The sequence below is a fragment of the Antrostomus carolinensis genome, unplaced genomic scaffold (assembly GCF_000700745.2).
Source record: "Antrostomus carolinensis isolate BGI_N321 unplaced genomic scaffold, ASM70074v2 scaffold35360, whole genome shotgun sequence".
NCBI lineage: Eukaryota > Metazoa > Chordata > Aves > Caprimulgiformes > Caprimulgidae > Antrostomus > Antrostomus carolinensis.
In genome coordinates, this window is record NW_010288289.1 from 19893 (window position 1) to 39268 (window position 19376).

Genomic DNA, 19376 nt, shown 5'->3' on the forward strand with positions numbered 1-19376 from the left:
CGGGGCTGGAGCTGCTGACAGCCGAGCCTGTCTCTGGGAAACCGCCCGTCCTCCCCGCCAGTCCGTGTTGGATGAAGGTTCCCAGGGCCAGCGTACACCTGGGGTGAGTGTGGTGGCACCGGTCAGCACATGTGTCTGTGGTGGAAATTGTTTTTGATGCTCATAGCTAAAGCCTTTCTCGAGCAGCTGCTCCTAACAGTGCTTGATGATTTTTGGTTTGTTCCAAGCTGATGATGGCCAGTGTTTGCCCTTTCCCTTTGCTCCAAGCATGCAGCTCTGCAGGCTGTGTCTGCACCTTCGCCAGGTTTCTGCAATCCTCCCTCTTGCCTCTGGAGCAATTTTGCTTCTTGCTGGTTTGCTGTAAGCCCTGAGGGCTTCCATTCCCCCCCGCCCCCGGCTTTCATCTCCACCTGCTCCCATCAGATGGTCCCTTGTTGTTCCCAGGCTCATCACCTGGCACTGCCATGGTGGCCCCATGGAGAAGGTGGCCACAGCTCCTGAGCCCACATTCCGTTCCTTCATCCATGTTGGCACCCCCTGGTCTCCTTCTCTCTGGAAACCTGGCAGAGCAGCCAGAGGAGACAGTATTTGCAGCCTTTGCCTCCCAGCCCTGGGGGAAATAGTCCCACAAGACGTGGTGGGTGTGATGCAGCAGGGAGCCTGTGCTGAGCAGAACCTGTGGAGCGGGGAGGCAGAAAGACAGGGTGATTAAAACAGTTTCGGCTCCTCAGGGACACAGCCAAGTTCTCTTGCTGACAATCCAATGTGGTTGTATTTGGTGAGGCTTTTGGTAATGCGGTGTTTAAAAGTTGTCCTGTCACATGAGGCAATGGGTTACTCCCCTCTCCCTGGCTATGGGGTGAGCTAATGCCCTTTCACTCCCCAGCTACTTAATGAAAAAGCTCTGGAAATTCAGCTGCCTCATTCCTGGGAGGGCTGAGCAGGATCCCCAGGAGGGCAGGAGCTCGCTGGCAGCCCCTCTCCTCCCTGCTGCCTGTGGGGGTGTCCAGGGCCCCGTGCAGGTCTCTGCCTGGAACTGGTTGTGGCTGTAGGCTGCGATGAGGTTTGCATCAGTCTGGGCTGACATGAGCCCCAGCATCTCTGCCATACTCTTAATCAATCTAGCACAGCTCAGTTTTCTCGTGGAAAGACCTGCAATTTATATCATGTGGCAGCAGCCCTGGATCTGAAATGAGCTGGTTTCAAGCTGACTGATGCTACCTGGGGAGGAGGTGGTGATTGATAGTAGTAAATCTGTGCAAAGGAGTCTGTATCTCAGAATGCTGGATTTTTACTAAAATGTCCAGGGTCCATTTACATCTCTAAATCTGTATGATATAGTACTGACCATAACATGTGCCACACACCTATCATGGGCATCTAAGAAGTGGGAGCATTTGTGCAGTTTTAGGGTGAGTGGGAGATGGAAATAAGAGCTGGGAGAGAGAGAGGGATGATGTTCTGGGCTTGTCCTGCCCTTGTAGAGGGAGGCAATAAAGCTGAAGGGACGATGTGTTTTTCTATGGTCTTGATTTCTCACTTTTCTGTGCCTTTCATTCGATTACATCAAGCTGTCGCAGGTCTACCACGGTGCTGTAAATCACCACTCCTGCCCTGGCTGTGGAAAGAGCTTTTCGTGAAGGATATCCTATAGTCTTGGAGTCCCCTTGTAAAGCAAGTTGTGGACCTCTGCAATGATCTCCCTGGGGTCCCGGTGGGCCTGGGGACAAATGAAGAATATAACTGCCTGCTTTCCCTTCCCAGGGCTCTGCTCCATCCGAGAAGTGATGCTCCTTTCCTTGCATGGTTTTTTTCCCCTTTTTCTGTATGCGCTCTGCTCTCTGCCCTGAGGCTTGCCTGGCTCCTTGTTTCCATCGCTGGGATCCAGCATAGACTTTTCCTGGGCACGTGGCAGGCATTCTGTAGGAGGGATGAGGAAGGCAGGTCTGTGTCAGCTGCAGCAAGGCTGCTCCATCGGCTGGACCAGGGGAGACCTCGTGGGGAGAAAAGGATGGGTGTGCAGGATCTGCTCTTCCTCTGTGATTCATGCCTTCCAGCTGGCTGGCAGCGGGGAGGGGGACCTCATTACCCAGAAAATGGAGAGGGGAAACCATGACGTGTTGCCAGCGGGTGGATGTGGTGGGGCTCTGGCAGCTGGCATGTCCCCTCTGCGGTGCCGTGGTAACTCCATGGTTTTCCTGCCAGTGGCTGAGGCTTTGCTCCTCCACCGCCGCAGGGGTGTTGCAGGGCTGCTGGATGCATGGCACCCTTTCTGCTCATCTTCCCAAAGCTCGTGGCTTCCACACATCCCTGGGTGGCAGGATGCTGCTCTGCACCCTCTTTTATGGTAACTTTGATCTTCTGGTGTTATCTAGGGTTGCAATGTGAGCAATAACCTATGTGAAAAATGGTCTCCCTTGTAATCTGTCGGCATGCCCTGTCTTAATTCCACCTCCCTGAGCCTTTCTGCTTTACTGGTACCTTATTTTGAGACCTTTGCAATGGGAGTGAGTCACTGAGTAGTGAATTACAAATTATGTTTATGGCTGTCTTTACCTGGCAGTGTGGAAATCAAATTTTGGAGATTAGGATTGAGAGGTGTAATTAAGGTTGGTGGATTTATTGTTTTAATACTGCCTTTGATAGAATATTTAGTGCTTGGGCAAAAAAAAAGCTTTCATTCAAATGCCCTTTTTCAGTGCTGATACCATATTAAATTAGCCAAACCAGGTATATTTTAATGTGCCACGTGCTGTTGTGCACCTTATGGAAAATTCCTTGCTCTCCCGTTTTCCTCTGCAAGCTCAGCTTGCTGATCATTTACCAAGAGCCATGGTCTGATACTTGATCTTTTCAGAGAGGAAGAAGATATTTTGTCATAGCAGACTTTGAGAAATGCCTCTCTCGGCGAGTGATTTGGGTGTAAAGAGGTTTGGGACCCCTCTGGGGCTGATCCCCCCTCCCCAGGCTGGCAGCAAACCAGCCCACGTCCCTGTAGGGTTGAAGTGGCTCCAAGAGGGCCAGGAATGAGGAGGAGGAGGAGGGTGGAGGTGATACCTCTTCCTGTCTTGTGCTGTAGGTGAAATTTCACTTGATTCAACTATATTGTGCAACTTCACTCTTGGGTGGGTAGATGTCCTGCTCCAGGCATGGCAGAGCCATCCCAACGGCCATGGGTGGGGGCTGGCCAAGGTGGTCAGACTTGCAGAGTGCAGGAAAAAAATTGCTCAAGAACTGAGAAAAAGTTGGTTTTTAGAAAATTAAGATGTGAGTCTTCCTCCCTATCTGAGAATTTCTGCCTGTAGAGCCTCTGCTGGCAGCAGGCATTGCCCCTGTCCTACCCCGGAAAGCACTGGGGTGTGGAAACTACCAGCTCCTCTGGTAGGGACCCAAAATCCTGGATTTCTCACCCAATCTCAGTGAGCAGAAAGTTGCAATCCTGTATTTTTTAACTGCACACATACATGCTGGAAATGGCCACTGGAGAAGGCTTTGTGTTCAGCTATGCGGAGTGCCAAGCCAGCTGTGCAGCTCTTCAAAATGATGAGGTTTCCTTGTCCTAAGTTGGGAGGAAAGTTTTAAGTGTTTAAATTTTAACAAAGAAGGAAATTGTGTTCAGTATGTGTAAAATGTTCTCTTGATTTGGTTTTTTGGTGTTTTTTTTTTTTTTTACTATTAAGAGCTTTCCCCTTGATGAGTCACTTAAAACATAAAAAAAAATAGCTTTTAATTTTAGCAGTTAGGTTTCACCATTCAAATTGAAATGTTAATTGAAATGGATACTCGTCTGCTGATCTTTCTTCTTGGCAAATCTGCATTTTCCAGTTCCCCTCCTCTCCCCCTCCCACCCCTCCGCCCATCTCCAGGAAATAAAAAAGTCCCATTGGAAAGTTCCCAGGGAGCTCTGAGGTTTCCGTTTGGGAGGCGACTGCTTTCCACCTGCTAACAGGTGGTTGCTTTAAGCCCCCAAACCATGGTGGTTTTTTACCAGTCAGTGAATTTGACAAGATGCTTTTCAGGTTTTCTATCTTCCTATCTCTGTGTTGAGATTACCCTTAGAGAAGAGCTGTAAGATTAGGGTGCTGTCAAGGTTTGTGCTCCTTCGGGGTTTAGTTATGCTGGAAAACCTTGGCATTGGGTCCTAAAAAAGCAGGTGCAGTTCAAAGTATGTGGCTTGGGTTGAATTTTGTGTGAAATGTGCATTCTCTTGTTTAAATGCACAGAAAGCATTAAACACAAGTTTAAACACAAGTTTAAATGCTTCCTGTTGCTGCACTTTGCCTGCTGCGGGGGTTCCTCCATGCTGCCTTGGTGTTTGCTGGCTCTGGGCCCTGGGAAAGGGCGAATATCCCGGATTAGGATGGTGTTCCCCCTGGAGCTGCATTGCATCTTGTGTTATGCAGTCCCAAAGGCTCCCCATGCCCCAGCTCACTGCTCAGCGCTCGCACAGCCCTTCCCTGTTAAGTGCATTAACTCTCCCGCCCACCGCGGGGCCAGTCTCCTCCATCAGACATCACTTAGCGGCAGTTAATGGCTTTGCAAGAAGCAGAGTTTCTTGGCCAGCTCCGGCCTTCTGGCAAGGACCGTCTGATCCCAGAAGTGCTCCAAGTCCTCTCCTGCCATTGTGCCGGTGGTGGCAGTGCCAGGCTTCTGCGCCCACCCCAACACTTCCCCGCAGCAGCTGTGGGCATGCACTAGCTGCAGAAGCTTCCTGCCCAGCTTGGGTTCTTGGGCACCATTGAACTTGGCATCTTTAAATCCCACCCTTTCTGTAAACAGAGGAATAGAAGGGCAGTGTGTTCCATGAGAGAGAAAGCTGCTGGTGCAGAAGGAGGTGAGATGGGGATGCCAGTGAGGATGCTGGTGGGTTCACGCAGGAGCTGGGCTGGTTTGTGCTGTCCAGGGGGCTGTCCACCTGGGGCTCCAGGGTTTGATCAGCTTCTGTATCTGCTAGATGGAGAATTCTATTGTCAGGTGGGAGAGGATGGAAAGGAACTTGATCATGCTAAGGACTGAGGCTTATCTGTTTCATATGGAGACCCTGGTTTTGGCATTTAAAACTTGGGGGTTTGCAGTGTCTTGTTTTCCATTTGTATAATTGCACTGGCTGCTGTGGAACTACTTTTGATGGACTCCACCATGAACTTGAGCAGAATTAAATCATTCCTCACATGGAGAGAAGTTTCTCCACATTGGCCTTCATGCTAACTGTGCTTGCTTGGAAGATGGGGTTTGTGTTTAGGGAAGGAACAGCAGGGAAAATAGAGGGTTAGCAAGAAGTCTGATGCAAGAGGAGGGTCATGAGGCTGGTATTTCTGACCAGCAGTGCTCTCCCAAGTGGTGGAACTGCAGCTTTTGCAGCCCTGCCTGTAGCTCAAATGCCTCCTCTGTCTCATCATGTTTGGACCTGCCACAGATTAAAACCTTTACCTTAATTTCAGGGAAGGAATGCACGCTGGAGTACATGTACATGTACTCCTCATCTGGAGTAGGGAAGGTTTTTAGGAAGGGAGGGTTGAAGAGAAATCGGATCATGTCTTTCTCCCTCTTCAAGGAGAAGCTAAGGACAAGTCATTCTGAGTCTCTGGCAAGTGTGCAGCTCAGAGTGGGGTGGCATGCCCGTAAAGTCTGTCCGTGACCAGCAGGTGAAATGGTTGACTGAAGGTTACCTCTTGGTGTGAAGCACCATGTTAGGAGTAAAACTAGATCTGGTTGGAGTGTTTGAGCACAGCCCTCTCCCTTGCTGTGCCTCGGCTGCTCAGTACCTAAAGTAAGGTGAATGTGTTGGTATTTCTCCACCACTGTTTCCATTTCCATAAAAGAAACTAAATTTCAGGACTTTTCAGTCTTCAGAGGAGACCTGCTTTGGGATGCTGGAGAGGAGGATGTGGGTGAACATGAACCATCTTTGCAGCCTTCCCTATGGCTGCTGCCACTGTGACAGCTCCAGCGATGGTTGTGGTGGTGGTTCTGTGGTCTTTGGCCCCAGGCTGGGGCCAGTGGCACAGCTCTTCCCTGCTCCCATGCTGAGGCTCCTTCCAGGCATACTTCCCAGTGTGACACAGCCCCAGCTGTGCTGGAGGGATGTTCCCATGGACGGGATGGGGAACAGGAAGCGCCCTATGGCTGCTGCCACTGTGACAGCTCCAGCGATGGTTGTGGTGGTGGTTCTGTGGTCTTTGGCCCCAGGCTGGGGCCAGTGGCACAGCTCTTCCCTGCTCCCATGCTGAGGCTCCTTCCAGGCATACTTCCCAGTGTGACACAGCCCCAGCTGTGCTGGAGGGATGTTCCCATGGACGGGATGGGGAACAGGAAGCGGCGCAGACCAGCATCACCCCCGGTTATTGCTGCTCTCTTCCCAAGCACGTCTACCAGCAAGAGTCATTTCCCACAGCTGGGTTGCTGTGGTGAATTATGGATGCTGTACTGGTTGGTTGGTAGTGTTAATGGTCTGCTCCTGGTCCTTGCATGGAGTGGTGCAGCTTTCAGTGCTCCTCTGTGCAGTATGGGACCTGCCTGCCCAGCCTAATGCCATCCAGAGACTGCAATTATCAGAAATTAAGTGGAAAATGGATTAGTAAAGTACTGTAAAGAGAATGATGACTTCCAGGAGTCAGCAATTGAATGTGTAAAAAGTGATATATTTTAATCACCCAAGAAGCAGACAGAGGGATTAGCAGCTCCATGAGGAGGCTGAGTTAATAGAGGTTGTGTGATGCTCTTCTTTAAATTTGAAGTTTTCATTTTCTTTTTTTTAAACACTAAACTCTCTGCTAAGTCTCTACCAAATATATTCTTGACAAGCTTACAAAAGGAGAGACAGCAGGCAGTGCTTTTCAGGAGCTGTCTGGGCCATCCAAAAATGGGTGATGATTCTGGATCCCACCATCGTGGGCTGTCTCACCTGATGCCTGCTACATCTGGGTTTGGGGAATCACAGAATCACAGAATGTTGGGGATTGGAAGGGACCTCGAAAGATCATCTAGTCCAATCCCCCTGCCGGAGCAGGAACACCTAGATGACATCACACAGGAAGGTGTCCAGGCGGGTCTTGAATATCTCCAGAGAAGGAGACTCCACGACCTCTCTGGGCAGCCTGTCCCGGTGCTCTGTCACCCTCACCATAAAAAAGTTTCTTCTCAAGTTTAAGTGGAACTTCCTGTGTTCCAGCTTGCACCCATTGCCCCTTGTCTTATCACTGGTTGTCATCGAGAAGAGTCTAGCTCCATCCTCGTGACACTCACCCTTTATATATTTATAAACATTAATTAGGTCACCCCTCAGTCTCCTCTCTTCCAAGCATAAGAGGCCCAGCTCCCTCAGCCTTTCCTCATAAGGGAGATGCTCCACTCCCTTAATCATCTTCGTGGCTCTGTGCTGGACTCTCTCAAGCAGTTCCCTGTCCTTCTTGAACTGAGGGGCCCAGAACTGAAGGTTCAGCTGAAGGTGCAGCTCTGTCTGTCCTCTGGTTCCTTTCTGAGTGCCTCAGAGTTAATTGTTGCTTTTGGAAACATATAGACTTTGAATGTCTTAAAACATTTTTTTTTTTTTTTAATGCTTTTGGAAATGCACTTTGTAGATGATCACAGAACAGACCCATAAATGTCTGCAGGGGGCAGGGCCTGGCTTGACCAGCAAGAGACAAGGGCATTTCTCTTTCTCCTTCCATGACACTCTCGCCCATCTGCTGCAATTAGCACATGGTGTTGGTTGCAATGATGATATCATTGAATAGAAATTCCCATCCTCTCATCACTAATAAACAAATGTGATAATGTTTTTGTGATTTCTGGGGGTTTAAGTTCCGAGGCTGGACGATAAAACAGGAGGCTCCTTACGCTGAGGTTCATACAGGCTTTTAGGGGTTAGACACGTGGGGCCAAGTGCTTTCTTTGCTGGGAATCCTGGCAGCCCCGGGGAGTGTGCAGTGCCATTGTGCTCTCGATTGCTTAGGTTGGAGGTGAGCGTGGCTGAGGTTTCTACTCAGAGAATCAGTGGGTGCTTGGGCTGGAAACATCTCCCGTCCTGGGCAGTGGGAGCTTTTGGCCCACTTGCTTTTGAAGGACCATTGCATTTGGACCAAACCTATGGGCATGAAGCTGCCATGTTCTCCCAGCCCCTGCATGCTGGCAGATCCTGCCAGCTCCCCAGGTTTGGTCTGGGTGGTTTGTGAGTAGGCACCCAAGGTAGCACAGACCTGGAGATGGCCCAGTCCTGGGGCTGCCCAGGGCTGGGGAGGCAACATGGGCAGAGGGACACGTCCTGCCCAGCCCCGTGCCCGCTGTCCTCTCCATGCCAGTGAGCTGTTCACCGGCACCAACATCTCCCTCTGTCTAATGCTTCCTGTGATTTCATAGGAAACTTCTCTTACAGTGGCAGCTGCTGCCAATTTGTGTAGCCCTTTTTTTTCTGACCTCAGTTAATTCTTTTTTTGTCTATTGCTGAGTGATGCTTAAAGTTTTCCATCAGGTTTTCACAATCCAGCCTCTGTGACGGCATTTCCTAGTGCTGAGGAGGTCAGGATTGCCTCTGCCTGGTAATATGTGTAAGATGCCCTGGAACTCATCCCTTGCAGCAGGAAAGCAGGGACTGGGGAGAAACTGTGATCATCAGGAAACTGTTCAGTTGTGCTGCCCTTCAGCTCCCATTATTACCTTTGAACAACCAGCTCACTTTGGCCATTGAACAGGCATTATGTGGTGCCACACCAGTACAGTGAGTCCTTCTCCAGGCTTGACCTCCTGAGCTCGGTATCAGCACACTTTGGTATCAGCAGCTTGCTCTGCGTTGGTCCTTCTCTCTTCTGGGATGTTGTGTTTTCACCCCATGTCTTCTTGGACAGTCCACATGGGTGCCAGGAAGATGCCTCTCATAGGATTGCAGAGACTAAACATCAGTAGCCTGTGAGACGCTGCCAGATGTCTTGCTCTCCCAGACTATCTGCTTGGCAGATGTTCCCCAAACCAGATGGCTCCAGGACACAAGCAGGAGCATGTTTTCAAAGTTTCCGTTTCTCAGCATGCAGCCATGTCCCTTGTCATGTCCCTGTGGGGCCAGGGTGCTGCCATGGCAGCAGGCGGTTGCTGGACCTGTTGTCCTTTCCCATTGCGTTTGGCGATCAGTGGGATGCTGACCCTCAGTGGATCAAATTTTGAGGAAGACTCACCTTCCCATAAGACAATGGACAGCCCAATGCCCTGCTCAGTGCCTGGAGGTTGGGGTGAGCAGCGTGTCTGAACATCCCCACCTGGGATGCAGTGTGCCTAGCTGCCTGCGGCATCCCCCCCAATGAGGGACGGGGCCAACGGGGAGTCTGGGAGTGTGGGATGAGAGCAGGCTTGGCTTGGACCCATCTTTCCCCTATGGCAAGCTGCTGCCTTCTCTCAGCTGGGAAGCTGTTGCTCTCACAAAGAGTCTCCTGTGATTCTGCCGCCACACACTCAGACAGACTCTGAAGCCTTTTGTTGAACTCCTTTTTTTTCTCTCTTTTTTTTTTCCCCCCTCTTTTCCCTTCAAGTGATGTCAAAAGCTGACTTCCCTGCTCTGGATAATGGATGTGTCTGGTGGAGGCATGGGTTAGGTCAGCTCTCTAGACCAAGGAGGAATGTGGTTTTACATTGAACCTCCATCATGCATCCAAAGCAAATCCTGTTGAGAAGAGAAGGGGGAGCTTCCCTCACCCCCTGCCTGTGATTACGGCTCACGGCCTGGCTCTGACATCAGCTCCCGGTGTTGTGCAAGAGTGGAAGAGTTTGCTCTCCTCACCTGGGTATTTCATCACGCCCCAGCCTGTGCTGGTGTGTCTTGCTGTTCGGTGACATGAACCACCATCCCCTCCGTAAGTTGGCAAACACTTGCTTTCTCTTCCGCAGCCCTGGTACGTGTCACACAAGCCCTAACCCTCAGAAATGGAGAGCCTGGGCTTTAGAGCAGCTTGACAAAAGCAAATCCCACAGTCCCCAGGCTGCAGAGGACTTGCTGCAAGAGTAATCCCATGCCCTTCTGGTTCATTGTTATCAGGGGAACACAGGACCTCTGTGTTTACCATTTCACTCTGACATTTTTCTTTCCACCAGATCAGATTGAAATGAAAAATAGTATTTTTTTTTCTCACCTTTACAGTTTAGAGAGGAAAACTTTCATGCTTTATTGCGGATAGCAGAGGAAAATGAGCAAAATGATGACACAGTTTATTACCTACTGTTACTTGGCTTGAGGGGTTTTTTTGCAGAGACTTCTCAGGATTTGATTCCGGCAGGGAATCGATAGGGCCCATTCACAGGCTGTTGGACCTGGGGCCCTGCTCCTCCAGCAGAGGTATGCCTCTGGCATTACGCTGGCTGCACGGTGTATCCCTCTGGCATTGCACCATCAGCTCTTATTTGGGCAAAGCCCTTCCTGAATGCTCTGTTTCCCGGGAATACTGCTGAGCACACACATTCCCTTCTCCCTAGGATCCCCTGCAGCCTGCAGCACTCCTAATTGATTCAATTAGGATATTATCTGACGAGTTTCCTGTTAATGAAGAAGCTGTCTGCCAATGTGTTAGCTGTTGATACAAAGCTGCTTTTGAGAGGCTCCCTCGTCCCTGGTGGCCCCGCCGGCATTATCGCTGGCCCTCTTAATGACAGTGTCTGCACAGACCTTCAGCCATGGCTCACTGCCCACACATTGCTGGGTTAATGAGAAAAAGAGCTAATTGATAAGATAAATTGGTGGTGGCGATAACTGTTGATGAACATGCCCTATCCTGCTGTGCTGCTGGGGGGAGCCCCACTGTGGGTCAGATGCTGCTGGGGCATCCGTCCCTCCATCCTGGCTTAGGGAGCCAGGGCCCCTGGCAGTCGTGTGATCCCACTTCCATCCAGCATTACTGCAAAGGAATTGGGGAAAAGCTGTGAGACAACAGCTTCCTGCATAATAAAGGCACACCAAAATGCTTTAAACTGCATCCGCTCCAATTTTTTTTTTTTGAGATTCTGTCACAAATACTTAAAAACAATCTTGGAAGGAGAGAAACAATAGGGTTATTGTTTCTTTTTTCCTTCATTTTTCTTCCTGACCTGTCTTGAGTGTTTTGCTGAGAGCAAGACTCAGCTTCTCTGTGCTCTCCCATGCTGGACAGGGAAAGCTGTGCTCAGAAGGGCTGTGTCTGCCACTTCCCTGCCCCATCTCCTTCTCTCCCCTGGATCTTGGATGGCTGGGCAGGTCCTCCCTCCTGGGAATGTGATGTGAGCAGTCTTGTTTGGAGCCTGGATGGAAACCCTCGCTGCTGAGATGATTTCTGGGAGTCTCCCTGTGCCGACCGCCTCCTTTCCACAATTCCTTGCCTGTGGGGAGCGCGTTTCCCTGCCAAGGCCCAGGAGAAAGGTGCTCTCCCAGGAAACCTGCTCTGCCCCATCTTGTTGCTGGCATGCCTCTTTTTCTGCAGACCATCTTCTACTGCCTGTCTGTGCATTCCTCTCCCAGGGCTTCTGGGGTTGCTGCACTTTTACCCTTTTTTTCCATCCTTTTTCCAGGGCTGTGCCTGCTCTCCTTGGTTTTCCTGGGGAAGAGCACTGTAACAACCTGTGCTGTAGCCCCCAGCCTGCAAAATCAGCCAGAGCAAGGTGGGCCAGAAAGGGTATGAGGCGCCTCAAAACTTACAGACCTGCCAGCTGGCTTCCTCCGAGTCTCTAGAGCATCTCTCAGCTCTGGAGCTGACCTTTTCCCATCACTACTCCGTGCTTTTCCTCACTTCAGCTTTATGTCATGTAGTGCTACAGAGGAACCATCAGCCCGTGACCCACAGACTGGATTCCTGCAGATGTGTGCTCTTTTATCTTGCTAATGCAAACTGCCAGCTGTGGTTACAGCCAGTGCTGGGGTTGTTTTCTTTGGAGTGGGTTTTTTAGCCATTCTTCAACTACATGCCCAGTAAAACTGGTGAACTACTATTTCCTGCTGCCTTCTCCGGAGCTGCGTGATGTGGCAGCCAGGCTGGGTAGCATCCATGGGACCCACCCCCTTGCCTTGCTCCTTCCCCAGCTTCTCCTCTTTCTGTGTGTGTGGGAGGGTGCTCCAGGCACCTTGCAACCTCTTTTCCTCCCTCCAGCAAGAGAAGAGATATCAGCTTTTGAGTGCACAGGCAGAATGGTGCCAACCCACAGCAGGCAGTGCAGTGTCTGGTCTGTCTGGGGCGATGCTGGTGACTCTGGGCTGGTGGGGAGCAGGGTGGCTGCAGGGAGAGGGTCCTCACGCTGCCTTCTGCTCCCTGAGCAGCTGCTCCAAAAGATACTTTGGTCAAGCAAAAGGAAATGGAGAACTTCTGGGCTGAAGGTTTGGCTGGGTTTGGTGGGATCACATGGTTGGGAGCAGATCTGGCCAGAGGCACAGTCCAGGCACGTGCACACAGGAGAGAGCGCAGCTTGCACCATTTCTGCCTCAGAGGCTCCCAGTGCTCCCGGGAGCCAGAGATCCTCAGCTTGCATTCAAATCTGAGAGGAGGGGAAAGCTTCCAGTGACTGAAGTATTGCGTTGCTTAACAGCAATCAGATGTGTGGCATTTTCGACTTGTTTTGCTCACCCTTTGTCGGTCACAAGCTTTCTCGAGCTCTTCCCAACAGGAGGAGCAGGGCCAGAGGCACATTTCTGCTGTGACACAACGTGGCTGTTCTGCAGGGTAACAGGGATGTGGTGCCATCCTTTATTTTCATGGACTGACGGAAGAACAGGAGGGTGTTGTGTGCCCAGGGAGGCTGGGGACGTGGTGCTGCCCGGGAAGCCTACAGTGCCTCGGGGAGGCAAGTCCTCCCTCGGGCTCGCTTTGTGGCTGCTGGTAATGTCACCGCAGTCCCCACTTACTGCTGAGTCTTCAGTAATTTTCTTTGTTGTAAACCCTTCATTTGTTTTTTTCAGAAGGAGCTGTAAGCAGGGTCCATTTGTGCTTAGTGTCATCCAGGTTTTGAGCTGTTTTCATTTTGAAGAGAATATTTGGGAGCTCCTTTTGGTTTTCCTGTTGTCTTTGGGAGTGTTGGGGGAGATTTTTATTTCTTCTCAAAATGTAGGAAAAAATACCTCCTTCTTTCTGCCCCCTCTCCACCAAACCTCAAGTATTTTATCCCTGTGCACTTGACAGCCAAGAAAAAAAATGAAAGTATTTCATATGCAGGGGTGCAAAGGGCTGTATTGACAAAAAGGGCTTAGCTTTAGCATTACAGTGCTTTAAACAAGCTCATGCCTAGCAGTAGAGGAGTCCACAGCTCTTAGCTAGCAGCAGAGACCTCCTGTAAAAAGCATGTGGAAAAATAGGTGCCAAAGAACAAAAGCCATGAAGAGCAGGGAGCCAGGTGGGACACATCCCCACGGGTGTCGAGACCCCAGAGTTTGGCCCTGCACAGACTCCCCATGGTGAAGGGGCTGCTGATATTACATGGCAGAGCAGCAGACAGGAGGGAACTTGGCTTGAGCGTCTGGCTGCTCCGTCCTCCTGCCAGGCTGGACGAGGGCTGCCTGCAGGTGCCTCTCCTGGGTTGAACGGCTTGGGCTTTCTGGTTGCATAGTTTCCTCTTTGTTTGCATGAAATACTTTAAATATTAATTGTGCCAGAGGAGAATGGCTGTTTAGACTTCGTAGGTGCTCAGGATCCTTCCTGGGCAGGTTGTCTCCAGTCCTTTCAAAAGTGCTTAAATTTTTATGCAGAGTGCAATAGCTCAAATAGGAGAGGGCAAGACCCATTTCAAATATCCTGGCGACCAGCGAGCTCTTCAGGTGATGTGAAACAGAGTTCAGATCCATGCCCCAGATAAAACAAGGGAGAGTTTGTATCTTCCCTTGAGGGAAGGTATCCGAGTGGTTGGATGGATGGCTGGGCATGCTCTTTCTCCTCTTTTGCTCTGTGTAAAGTGCAAAGCCCAATCCAAATGGTGTTTTCCAACCAAACCAAGTGAAGGAAATGCTGAGGACATGGATCCTACCAGGGCATTGGTGTTAAGCATCATAGCAGCTGCAAGGAAGTTGTGTGTATGTGCTGAAGCACCAGTTCAGGCACCTAGGGAGGGCAGGAGCTGGTTATTGCCTCTCTTTGCTGACTAAACATACTAAATGCAGTTGCATCAGTCAGGAAATTATTTGTTTAATGATGAACATTCCATAAAGCATTCATTCCTCAAAGCCTGTGTAGCACAAAGTGTTCACCAAATCTGACATAACTTATGGCCTTTTGTAGTCAAACATGAGTTGGTGCTGTGAGTCCAAGTCAGCTGTAGTCCAGGAATTGTGTAAGTGTTGTGCTATGCCTGAGCTAGTAAGCTTAAAATATACCTTTTTTGAGGAGCTTCTCAGATCTAGTGACCGAGGTCCATCAGGATGAAACTTAATAGTTGCAGAAATGCAGATTACATAAATCACCCGTGCTGAGCAGAATGATAGTGATGAGTAACATCGGTGGTGAGAAATGTCTTGAAAATAGTGGAGGTGATGCTAAGTTCTTATGCTTCTGGCGCTGCTTTGGATGTGCTTCCCTAGGTGCTGCTGGTCGCTGTACCCTGGCTGGTGGTGCTGTGAACGATGTCTAGGACACTGCTCCTCCTGGGGAGAGTGACCTTGTGTTGTGGAAGTTAATCACTAACTTTACCTCTCTTGCATTTCCTTTTCTAGATGCAAATGCTGGACAAGTTTCCGATGGAAGGAGGGCAGAAGGACCCCAAGCAAAGGATCATCCCCTTTCTGCCAGGTAGGCAAGTGAGCTCCAGCAAAAACCATGCTGGTTTTGGCATGGCAGGAGATTTTTCTCAGTACATGTGTGAGCATACACGTGCTTTAGCTCTTATCTCCTGAACCATCTGAGCAATAGCAAGTTCTTGGCCTGCACCGTGTCCATTAAAACATCTGTATTTGTTAGCAATGTGCCCAGCAAGTGTTAAACCCTTCAGACATTCTCTCTCCCTCCAGGAAGCGTTAGTAGGGGACTTCAGCACAACAACTCTGCTTGCACAGCTTCTGCCAGAAGCAACCCCACAGCAGCCTGTTTGTTTTTGGAAGGGGTCTGGCCAGCGTGGTACAGGGCTGAAAGTGTTGTGAGGTTCCCCAGGCACTGCTCAGATAATATTTATCCTGTCCTGTGCAACTCAAAGGGCCATCCAGAGAGAAGGAAATGACAATTGAATTCCATATGTTAAATCAAGCTGATTGACAGCCTTGGCTTCCTCCCCTGGTGTTCGGGACTGGTTGCTCGAAGACAGGATTTCTGTGGCAATGACATGTGCCCTGCCAGCCCAACGTGCCGCTGAGCATTTGTGTGCCCGAGGAAGAGATGCAATGGTCTGTTGCAAACTTTGTGGTGCAGGGGATTGCTGGTGGCTGCGCTTTGGTGCTGCTGCTACAGGGAACAAAGAACTCTAATGTGCCTTGCAAAAATAATCAGCCCAAGGGGGCCCTGGGGGTCTTTCATGCACCCATAGCTAATGGCTTTGACCACAGAGTTGTCTTTACACCCACCCCCAAGTAGCTAATGGGCATATTTAGAAATGTCATGGTACCATAATCACTTCCAGGGACTGTCAAGTCCATTTAGTGCTGCCCTTTGTGCTGCACTCTGCCTCCTGGCTTTTCTTGAAACAAAGGCATTTAGTGGGTTTTACTTTTTTCTGACTGGTGTGAAGAAAATTATTTACGCCCCTTTCTGAGCAAGAGGATCTTGTCTGGGTTTCCCATAGAGGGATTTCTGATTCTGGCTTGTCCTTGTCTTGTAACATCAGCAAAAGCAAAGCACACCTGACATTAATACAGCAGAAAAGCCTTTGCTGTACAAGTACTCCTGCCAGCAAGGAGTGGGGAGGAAGAATTAAGCCAAATTGGCAAAGGACATAACTTGGAAAAATTGGACATATGGTTTGGCTGTGCTGCACTTGCAGAAAATTCCCACCAAAATGCTGCTATTTTTGGAAGGCAGCGATGGGGCTCAGGAAGCCTGGTCAGAGCACTGCTCCTCACAGCACACTCATCAATATTTGTTTCTTTTTCTTGGTGTTGAAATAGTTTCCCTTCGCTAAGAGGCAAGTCACTGGGATTTCCAATGGAGGAAAAAGGGAGTTGTTGAAGTTGCTGGAAAATAAAGCCTGGCTCTTGTATAACAAAGCAGTTTTGGGGAGTTAGGATGACCAACCTCTAGAGGAGCTTGTGTGTGTGTGTGTGTCCTCTGGAGAGACATTTGCCCTTTTGCTTTGGTCCCCTTTTTGCAACAGGATTAAATAAAAACCATTTTCAGAGGTAGTCACACGTTGCCTTGAAAAACCACTAGTCTGTGCTTCTCTGAGAAGATTTTCTTGACATGTAATTTCTGCAGTGGCTTGTGATAGCTGAGAAGAGAGAGACTATTGATGCCTAGGAGCTGGCACCTGCAGCTTTACCACTTGTACGTTCAGGTGCCAGAACAGGGCAAGGGGTGGTGTGGTGAGAAGCTCCCAGCATGGGGTGGTGTCCTACCTCTGAGGAGGAGGTAGCCATTGGAAAGACAGATTATCGTGCATCTGCCTGTCCTCATCGGGCAGCTTTGGAAACCCTCTTGCTTCAGGGAAGTTGTGTTACTAAGAAGTGGGAATCATGTTGCCTTTGTGCTCCTGCCTTTTCTGTGCATCACAGAGTGGTCAGGAGCTGGTGGCTTTCTCCAGAGCAGGACAATGAGCTGTACCTCTCTAGTGAGATGGCTTGCAAGCTGTGTCTGCTTCTGAAAGAGGGCTTCACCTGGGGGTAAGAGAAGGCTCTTTTAATAGTCGCTGGCTGTGCTAGAGGATGTGCACAGCTATGTGGATCCTTTCTGGAGAGTTCTTGGCCTTTCCAGTTTTGGGATGGCAGTGGGTTTTGTTACTTACAGCTGAACCCAAACTTTGTCTCTTGCTGCCTAGGGGTGCCATCCAGGTGGGCTCAGTGCAGACAGCCTGGGTCTCTTTCTAACAGTATGCTTAGACTTGCTAGGGTTTTGATTATGTTCCACTTCTGTGAGTACTGTAGTTTGCTCCCAATCACATTTTGAGCAACTTTTTTAGCATCTGAATTTAATTACCAGTAGAGATTTGGCTCCAGTGGTTTACTGAAAGTACACTGCTTTCTGGGAAGTCTGTTGTAGAGTAACATTAGACATTGTGGCCACTGCAGTTCTCAAAAATGCCTCCTGTGACCCTGTGCCTCCTGCAGCTCTGGCTTTCTTAGCTAACCCCTAAGTGTCCCAAACTCAAAGTCACCACCAGGACCTGAGAAGGTGCCATCTGGGTTTGTCTGTCAGGCTGGTTTCCTGGAATAGGAAGAGAATTCCATGACTTCTCCATAGTTACAACATCCAGCCCACAAGAACTCTGTTTGCTTTGTGTTGCTTCTTTTTGTTAATGTTTGCTTTGAGGATTTGACTTCTTGGAAATTTCTAGAGACTTTGGGTCTTTTGAAGTAGGTCTCTGATGGTATCAGAAAATTCTCTTGTACATGCAAGTCTGTCAGTCCACTCAGCCCTTCTGAAGTGGAGTCATAAAGCTGGGTCCTACAAAGTGGAGCAGAGCAATTGCACTTGTGGTTTGGGGACAGGGGTTGTCCCTTCCCAGATGTTGGCACCCCATGCTCATCCTGTAGCACAGTTTGGTGGGGTCTGGTTTGGCCTGGCAGGACATTGCAGTCCTCCTGCACCATGCCCAAAAAGCCTCTGCCGCCATATAGGGGAATCTGAAGTGGACTCTTGGCTACTTTTCCTGGCTTTGAACCACCGGCACAGCCTGCCTAGCTTCACTGGTGCTGAGGATGGCCCCTCGAAACAGCTCTTGGCAGCACCCAGCCCACATGTGGCATCAACTGCGGTCCCTGGAGCAGAGTCAGGAGCAGCTGGCGAGAGACAAGAGACCTGTCACTGCCCGGCCTGGGGGATGTTGTGCTGGGCAGCTCCATCCTCGCCTGCAGGAGTCCACGCTAAGGGTTACATGCGTGTTGGCTGGGAGATGATGGTATGGAGACCCCAGGAAAGAATGAACTAAGAAAACAAATGAGCTCAGTTGGGCCCGCTGTGTAAGGGCTGTGCCAGATCTTTCAGGAAACAGCTTTTATAAGGAGAGTGGAGCCTTCCAAACGTTGTACAGCCCAAGTGGCCTGGAACAGATCCTGGCCAGTCTGCTTTGCTGGAAACGTGAGCCTCAGCAAGGAGGGGTTGCCTCAGGCTGAGCTCACTTTGGCTGTAAAATTGCTTTTTAGGAAGCTTTAGCTACAGACAATAGTGAACTCCCAAGAAGGGAGGAGGAGAAAGGGGGTTCAGTGGGATCATTGTAAAAAGCAGAACGATGCCTCCTTTCTACTCCCTTCCCAGCCTGCTAACCTGCTCGGCATGGGCATCAGTGCTGCCCACATACTTTGGGGCTTTTCTCCCAGAACAACTGTGGAAGCTGATGTCTCCTACGCAGGCCCTGTGAAGCGGGTGGAGGACAACTCATCCACTTTCCAGCTGCAGTACCTGACTTCCCCATTACCACTGCATCTTCCTCAGAGCTGGAGAAGGGACAAGGGTCCTAATAACTACTTTATGCACTAGCACGATAGGCATTTCTGCTTGCAGCCCATAATCAGTACAGTTGCCTTTTCTGTAGGGTTTCAGCTAACCATGCTGATGTGCAGACAGTATTACCCCGGGCAGAGTGCTGTGCTGAAGCAGTTGCTCTGCTTCTGACCTTTGAGCTGTCTTTAAACAAACTTACTTTTTTCTTGTGGCAGTGTATACCACAGAAGAAATGGCCTTGGAAACATTTTGCTCCAGTGAACTCTTAACATTTCTCAGTGAACTCTTGCATGGATGGGTTGCAGTAGGGCTTTGGAGAAGGTTTGGGGCATCTTTCTATGCAGTTCCACTCTCTTGGCCATGAAGAAAAGCTGCTGAGTTTGATGGGATAGTCAGAATTCGAAAGATTTATGAAGTAGGAGACTGCCTTTCCTCCTTCTTGTCTTCCTCTCAACCCTTTGTCTTTGCAGAAATGTCTGTTTTTTTGCAGTAGGAAGGGTAGTAAGGCCATTCCTGTCCTGCGATAGCAAAGACCAAACCTTTTGGGTTAGGAAGCCAAGATACTGACATTTGCTGCTGACCTGAGTGGGAAAGAAAAAGTATCTTCTCTTGCATCAAGAAACTGACCCAGTGATGCCCTGAAGAGCTTCACTGTTTTAGGCCAGGCCAGAATCCTGCTCCTATATCATGGGAAGCATCCCTGGGGGCTCCTCACTCTCTTTTCTTCCGTGGAGACTTCATCTCTTTGACCTATTCCTCTGGCCACCTCATCCAGCACCTGAGAGGTGTCTTGCCCCATCTCTTGTTGTGCTACATAGTTTTCTCAGTAATTACTGGCAAACAAATAGGACTAACTGTGCTCCCTTCAGC

General features: G+C 49.8%; 1 protein-coding gene across 1 annotated transcript in view; it reads left to right on the forward strand.

The window, feature by feature from the left end:
• LOC104523572 (SH3 and PX domain-containing protein 2B) overlaps nt 1–19376 on the forward strand; it is a gene marked incomplete at both ends in the record, with an annotated part of 35616 nt that overhangs the window by 6827 nt on the left and 9413 nt on the right. The window contains one exon of the mRNA XM_010166206.1: nt 14639–14714. Within this exon, the coding sequence (XP_010164508.1) occupies nt 14639–14714 (76 nt within the window). The remainder of the gene's footprint in view (nt 1–14638; nt 14715–19376) is intronic.